Source organism: Sinocyclocheilus rhinocerous, unplaced genomic scaffold (assembly GCF_001515625.1).
Source record: "Sinocyclocheilus rhinocerous isolate Xijiao unplaced genomic scaffold, SAMN03320098_v1.1 scaffold65, whole genome shotgun sequence".
Taxonomy (NCBI): domain Eukaryota; kingdom Metazoa; phylum Chordata; class Actinopteri; order Cypriniformes; family Cyprinidae; genus Sinocyclocheilus; species Sinocyclocheilus rhinocerous.
Genome location: NW_015662000.1, coordinates 684,457 through 692,797, shown reverse-complemented (window position 1 = coordinate 692,797; position 8,341 = coordinate 684,457). Strand labels below are relative to the sequence as shown.

General features: G+C 37.8%; 1 protein-coding gene across 1 annotated transcript in view; it reads right to left on the bottom strand.

Annotated features, from left to right (window-relative positions):
• Nucleotides 1-8,341, bottom strand: part of mllt10 (MLLT10 histone lysine methyltransferase DOT1L cofactor) — a 50,170-nt gene that overhangs the window by 35,564 nt on the left and 6,265 nt on the right. The window contains 4 exon segments of the mRNA XM_016537013.1: nt 1,292-1,385; nt 1,610-1,713; nt 2,726-2,835; nt 5,442-5,496. Coding sequence (XP_016392499.1) covers nt 1,292-1,385; nt 1,610-1,713; nt 2,726-2,835; nt 5,442-5,496 — 363 coding nt within the window.

The window sequence follows — 8,341 nt, the reverse complement described above, 5'->3', positions numbered from 1 at the left end:
GGGGGGGGGGTGATGGGAAGGAGAGGAAAGGAGAACCACAGACAAAGGTCCAGTGAGTTGCTGTTGATTGTCAACGAGATTAAGGGGTTAAAGGGTTTGAGGGAGATCGAGGTGGGGGCGGCAGGGGCCACTGGGGGCTTATGCCACAGCTCAGCTTTCAGCAGCTGTAATTGGACCAGGAGTGCGAGACATTCGAGAAATGAGAGATATTCCAGATGAGGGAGTGTCTTTTTCTGCGTTCACGTGCGATTCTGGATGTGCAAGAACAGCTTGAACGATGATGACATGGTCACAATGAAGCGCTCGACATGATTCATGTACTGGCCAATGTAAAAAATCAGTAGCTTGAGTGCTTCGGAAATGCACTAGAGACATGAAGTATACCTCAATATATGAAGCACAGCACTAATGGCAAAAGACACAAACCATGACCATCAAATACTAACTCACTTTTAAAACACGTAACTTATGGGAAAAACAACACATACTCTCCTGTTCTGAGGAGTCTGGGATCTGTAAGATTTTTTTTTACGTTTTTGAAAGAACCAGGCTGCATTTATTTAATCCAAACACAGTAAAAACAGTAACAGTGAAATGTTATTACAATTTCATATAATTGCTTTCTATTTTAAAATGATTTATTCTTGTGACGCAAACCTGAATTTATAGAAGCCAGTACTCAGTATTCAATGTATCGTGATCTTTCAGAAATCTTTCTTACCTGTTGATTTGGTTCTCAAAAAACATTTATTATTGTTAATTACAGTTGAAAAAAGTTTCAATTTGAAACTCAAAAAAAGTTGAAAGTTGAAATTCAAGTTTTCAAAAAAAGTATTAATGCTTAATATTTTCATGGAATCTGTAATGTTTTTTGTTTTTTTCAGGATTCTTTGAGGAATAGAAAGAATAGAACAGAAAAAAAATTGCATTTATTTGAAATGCAAAATGCCTTTACTGTCACTTCTGATTAATTTAATGCACCCTTGCTAAATAAAAGCATTAAACAAAATAATTTTTTTTTTTTTTAAATCATACCGATCCCAATCTTTTTGAACACTAGTGCATCTACCTGCACATCATCTTGAAAACCACTTAAAGATACCATACAGATTTCCTGTATGGCAATTTTCATTTATATTCAGCCTGGACGTCATTAATGCCTTAATTTCAAATGACAGAATTTCTCCAATATCATCGACCAAAAGCATAAACTGTGGGATCCACAACAGCGGTGCTTTGTGCCAGGGTGATACAGATAGTACAGTAAAGTTTAGAAAAAACAGATACTTACCAGTTTGCTGTAATGGTACTTGCAGTATCCACAGTATTTCACATTATCAGCATCTGAGCCCTGTTCTTCACACAATAACCCAGCAAACTGAGCGCTATATTCAAAAACAGAGAAAAAGCAACTTTAAAAAGACTATAGATTACAATTACAGTAATTTTAAACTATTTTTATACAATTAAAGGGGTCTCAAATCAATTGAAGTCTGAAGTCTGTTGTATTTAACATTTCTATTCCTATCCATTTAACAGATGGCATAATTAAGGACATTAACATGCTCATGAGGACGTATAGCTGGAATATTAAGGCTCTGCAACTCACCATGTGACATGAAAGGCCTGTCGGCAGCCATGTTTGTTGCATGTCATGCAGGCTCCAGTAGCAGCTTTGCTCTCACGGCCCTGTTCCTCACAGATGTAGCATGTCTAGATAGAAAAAAAACAGTCACTGAAGTGATTCTTCACATACAGAAAGCAGTTATTATGGTATATAATGCATTGTTGCACGGCCCACAGCTTGTTTAGCGTGAAGGCTCTACCAATTTAACAAGTCTCTCAGAAGCCGCCCTTCCCAGCGCCTCGATTATTAGGCAAGTGATAACCATGCCATTTTAAATTGGCTCACAGTGAGGACTCAATTACCAACAGAGCTGAATCTATTTTATCCCAGATTTTAAACCCACTATTTCAAGCATGAGATTAAACTTGGCTCCTTAGTCCTGCGAGTCATCAGACACAGTACTGAATCCAAATCATATAACACTAACTGATTGTATTTTACTTATCTACTGCATTGAAGGGCATCCATAGAAAACAAAACATAATTAGGTTTTCAAATAAAAAAATGAAAGAATGGTGTCATGATGGCATAACCCATTAGTACTTGATTGAACATTGTTTTCTTTACCCTCACGGTTGAGCGAAAAAGTTTTAAGCTAACATCTAAACATTTGGACTTTGCAATTAGTCTTGAGTTACAGTGATGCACAGCCAGTATTATTATAAACCTATACCTGCAAGTATTTAATAAACGAATTAATATTCACTCATGACTTTTAATACTTTTTCAGGCTTGGAAATGACAACTTAAAAAAAAAAACATTCTCTGATATTTGATGAATAAGAATATCCAATGACAAATAAATATGGTTGGTTCTTTTCATTTCGGACCGTGAGTGTAAATTCCCATAACATGGATCTCAGTTTTCATTCATTCAGCTTTGGTGCAGAATTAATAGCAACATTCTATATTTATCTAAGATTGATAAATGTAGCACTTGGTCCCTTAAGAAAACACATTCACAGTATAGACCTAAACTCCTTACATGCATACCGTTTACATTGCTGAGCTGATTTATGAGGCTCTTATGTCGAGCCTTTGTTTTCCCATTGATATCCAGACTATCAGCATGTGTGTTTCAGTGGTTAGAGAACTTACCTTATTATAACGTTCATGAGGGACAGACTGAAGCACGATGGGCTCCATGGTAGATACGTTGGCGAACTCCACTTCTGGGATGTAAAGAGCACAAACCACATGGGCCCAACCTAAACAAGACACATGACAAATGATCAGTAGATGTTAAATGAAGTGGCTAAGGTTGAATTATTTTTTTTTCTATGCAAACCTGCTGTAAAGATGGAACTGGGTTTAACAGTATAAAAAAAGTATGTATACATTTTTTTTTTTTTTTTACAAATTACTTAAATATAACTTTGTAGTTTTTCAATTTAAAAAAATAAAATAACATTAAATTAGTAATAAAATTATTTAATTATTTTTGTTGTTGTTCTTACTTATTTTTAATAATATGATTTTCTATTAAAATCAAGATGTTAAAAAGATGGATAATGCCAAATAGGAGGCTCTTATATTCAACACATTTTCTGTCTTTTAAATTTATTCGAGACCATGGTCATTTGTTTGCTCATAGTCGTGCCTATGGGGCACGCCTGGCTTCCTCCACAGTGTGAAAAACACTTATTAAAGCATGTGGGCTGAGTGTGACCGCAAAGACGAAGCACCCAGGACTGGAAGAGGCAGAGTCATATTCTCTCCTGCCTAGCGTCTAGACCAAGTGTTGAACCATAGGGTGTCATCACAAGCACAATACATAAATATTATACCATAATTTCAGGCTACTTCTAAACCTTTTCTCCCACATCAGCTGTCTTTTAACCACAAAACCCCCAAACTGTGAGGATTTAGATTTAATAACCATATTCTGCAATATGTTTGTTAGAGGTGAGCAGATGCTACTGATATCAAGTTGAAATGAACCTAAAAGAAGTGAACAAATTAGTTTTTGTTTATCCAGCTTAAGGGCAAAATAACAGGCCTAAACTTAAAGGTGAACCCATGAACTGTCTTTGACCCCAGCCTAAAGGGACAGGGAGGTGGGTTTTGTTGTTTTGAAGTCCCTCCAAGAATCCAGCAGAAGCCTATAAAACCAGGCAATAAAACCCAAGCACACCCCAAAGAACTTCTAAACCCCTCAGAGACAGAAGGGTGGCAAACGTAAAAAGAGAATGATTTGCCAAAGATGTCTTTAGCGGAGCATAAAGTACTCAAATAATCTTTTTCTTCAAATTCTAGTTAGACAGAATAACTTTAAACTTTTGGACTAAAGCAACAATAAAAAAAAAAAACCCTGAAAGGTTACACCAGGGAGGCAAAAACTGGTCTGAAGGCTCCACGTGAAGGATGCGTTTTTCAGTTTTTATTTTCCTTACATGTGTTTCAACACATGCTGTTAGGCCAGGTATATTCCCTGCTCAAGTGTTTTCATTTGAGATTATTCTTGTGTTTGCATAACTTAACAGAAGCAACACATGTCAAAACCTCTCCATGTGCTGGTCTGGTCACTGCTGCCGAGTTTCACTCCTCAGTTGGCCGAAATGTATAGATATCTTAAAAGCAAATCACGAACACCTACATCTCACTACTGGGATCATTGCTGGTCCAAACAAATACTTCCTACAATTTATGTTTCAGAAATCTTCACTCCTACTCACAAATAATGGCAAATCATGGAATGTTTTTGACGAAGAATTTCAAAAGCCTTTTCAAATTCAGGCCAAAAAAAAAAGGAGATTACATGGTCTGAAACAGCTAAACTGTAAGCCTGGGGCAATGATGTTTCCCTCATGGCCATTAAACAGCTCACCACCCCTAAAGATGGGGCATGGTCCCGCAGCTGTGTCCCATGCCATGTTTACAGTCTCTGAGCTGCCCTTGCCGTGAACCCGGAGCATGAAGAAGAGGAGACTCCTCTCAGCCCCACAATGACCCCGCCCACCCATAAAAACAAGGTGAGAGAGATAAACACGCACACTTCCTAACCCCCTTTGCTCAACTGCTTAAAAAAAAAAAAGGCAGATAAAATCTACAAATTATGTGCCAAAAATTACATAAAACTTTTGGCTTGTTCAAAAGGAGTTTAGATGCATTTTAGAAAAAGAAACATTAAAAAATACATCTGAACTCTGCATTTATTCATTGCAATATTTTCCTGAAATCCAAATTAATTTACGTTTAGGTGAGACATATGAAGATATTTTTTACCAATTAACAGCTTATTGAAGAGATACAGTAATAAACCCTTTTGACAGCAACATTTCAGTGATAATTAAAACTGCCAGAGGATAGCAGTGAAATACTGCATACAAGAGAAAATCAATTCACTTCATTTTTTTTTTTTTTTTCTATGACTTTCATTAGAGGCGTAAAAACAGAAAGGTGTCATCCTCATCAGAGCATATGTTCTTCTCAAGAGCTTCCATCATTTTATCACCTCACAATAAAAACTGGGCTGACTTACCCCATTTGAAAACAATGACAATTTACTTATTGTGGAGGTAATACAAATTTAACCCAACAAATGTTTTTTTCTTCAAAGATTTTATTAAATAATTGGTCTATTAAACACACTCAATCATCAAAAAATTTAAGCAAAATATAAAGCATTACAAAACTGTGCACAGCGCCATATGTGTTACCAATGGCTGCCATCATGTCTAACATCATTTACGCTACAGGCCTACATTTAGCAAATGAGTGACTGCAGTCTATTCTCGTCAACAACATTTAGAGTAGGCCTAATGCTAGAGATGTTTTTCCTCAGCAAGTGCAAAATAAAAACAGACAGTCTTACCTCCATTATCTGTTCGTTTCAGTGCTCCGTCTTTGTGGGGACACAGCTCGCACCTCTGTGAAAAGAAGAGAAATACATGAATCCACAATCCATCCAACCATCTGTGGGCCAGACACAAGCTCTGAGGGCTTTCAGGAACTCTACTTTTGACATGGACATCAAACTAAAGCAGAGTTTAAGGGTTAGACATCATTTTTTCCTCTTTAAACTAGAGAACAGAGGATCTTGGCAAAACTGATCAATGAAACGGTAGACAAGAGCCTTTGATAGTTGACTGGAGCTGGAAAACATCCCTGAAGAGCTGCTTCTATATTCAAGGATAAAATAGGATCTGTTCTGCTATAGGAGAAAAACAGGTTTAGACAAAAAAAATTTGAAACAAATGACAGGACAAGAAAATAAATCCCTGTGAATATAAGATGAATGATGGAATAAAGACAGCTACTACCCGTTTTGAACAACAAAAACAATAGATGTGGTTGAAAGTGTCCTAAAGGAATGGGCACTGACACATGGTCTATTACACATGCATAAATACTATGACAATTCACTCATCTGTAAAACCTTGAACAGGGTTAGATATTTGGGCATAACATTGTGCTTGGAACCATGCCGTTACTTGCCACATACCACTATGTTCAAAGTTTTTAAGCTTCTGCTCAGTCTGCTGTCCTCCTCCTCTTTGTTACAAGTGGTGGACAGTCCTCCTCCTTCAGAGGTCTGCCAGCTCGGCTTTCTCCCCCTCCACCCTTTAATCTTTGGGAATGAAGTGGCAGAGCAGGGCACAAATGGGTAAAAATGGGCTCATTTTTAGTAAGTGGAGGAATGAGGACAAATGCAGAAATTTGGTTTCATAATTATGCTTTGGGAAAAGGCTTAGTTTTAAAAGTGCTCCAGTAAGCTATGGTTTTCACAAATCTTGGTTAGAAGTGGCAAAAAGGCCACAAAAATATTACACGTGACAAACTTGAGGATAAAAATAGGGAAGTCCTGTTTCTTTTCAGAATGAGAGCAAATGGCATTGAAAATGTTTCTAACCTCATAAAAGGCGTTATGTGAGATGCCTTGTTTTGGCACGAATCCAGATATTTCAACAAAAATGGCCACATAATGGGTTGTGTAACAAGTTTCCCCTTCTTGTGACCCACTATTCTTTTGCTCTAAACTGCCACTTAGGTTTCATGGCTACCTGACAGCTCACGCAAGTCACATGCACAGCCATCAAATCGCAGAGCTCTCAAAGGAAACTGCTGTAACTGCCAACACAACTTTGCCTATCCTAATCATTCATGTTTCCTTTACCCCAACCACCATCCTCTATTAATTAAATACAAGAATGGCATTTATTTTAAGCTACAGCATGTTTTAAGAAACAAGGGCATTATGTAGGACACTAACATTGACTACAACACATTATAAACATGTAGCAAAAGATTCAAACAAATAAAGGTGTTTCCTCAAATATGGCAGTTTTAAAAAAAAATTTTTTTCATTGTGCTACAAGGATGTTGAATTTAAACATGGTCTTATTTACTGTATACTAGGGATGGGCCGATTACCGGTTTCAAGGTATACCGCGATTTGAAAATTTCACGGTTTCAAAACCACTAATATTTTCTGTTATACCGTTCCTGCGGTATGCGCTGTTTTTCATGTCTCCTCAAAGACTAAAAGTGAAGGAATCCCTCATGACCCCTCCCCCTCCTGTTGTTGCGAGCAGTCAGTCACGTGTGTGCATGACGGCCGAGAGCTTCCCCTGGAACTTACGCGATCGGCAACCGGCCGTTTTTTGTCTTATTGCAGCTCGTCTCTGTTCTAGACTTGCACAAACTGCGTTGCAATGCAATCATTGTCCAAAATGTCATTTATGTGAAAATATGAAGTCTGTAAATGGCCGTTAACACAGGCCAGAGACGCTGAAGACGGACGCACAGAGAAAAATACTGTAGCAGACAGATCACTCACTATTCATGATGCACGAACTATTGGAAGAAAATCCTCAATATTGATTTGGGGGTTTATATGAATGTGTTTCTGAGGGGAACTGACTGTCTTCAGAAAAGTTAACATGGTATTTTCTTTTCATCTCATCTCTGTATAGTTAATATTAAATTATTACAAACACTCGATGGTGGTTTAAAGTGAGTTTTGAGTAAAAGCGGAATATAAATCTTATTTATTGTCTTATGCATGATGCTACAGTTTGCATGAATGGTCACATAACACGCGCTTTCGGTCGTGTAACGTTAGTATCAGAGCTGTAGGCTCTGGTTAGTATGAACGGACATCTGCATATGATCGGAGCTCCACGCAGCTCCCGCGCTACTCTATACTGGTGTATTACAGTACCACGAGAGCTAAAGAGAGCAGACTGCTCCGTGTGCTTTCGAATCGCTCTCGCGGATGATCGATCTGCGCCGCGCCTCTAGTCGAACACACCGGCTAGTGCTGCAGGCTTATTGGCTCACTGACGCTGATGAGATTAACCCCTTAGGTATCGAAATTTGGTACCGAACGACGAGACGTTTTTCGATACTCGATGGTATCGAGGCAATTCGGTCGGTGCCTAAAAAGTATCGAACTCGATACCCAGCCCTAGTCAGAACATTCTGTTTTGCTACAAATTGGGTTATTATTAAATCAAATTGTGTAAATGAAAGTATATAAATAAATGATATGAAATTATATAAATTATATCTATATTATGTAACTAAAATTAAAGGGGTCATATGATGTTGCTAAAAAGAATATTATTTTGTGTATTTGGTGTAATGAAATGTGTTTATAAACATATGCCCCGCCTTTCTGAAACGCGTCGATTTTTACAAAGCTCATCGGTCTGAAAAGCGAGGTGTGCTGTGATTGGCCAGCTATCCAGTGCATTGTGATTGGCCGAATAC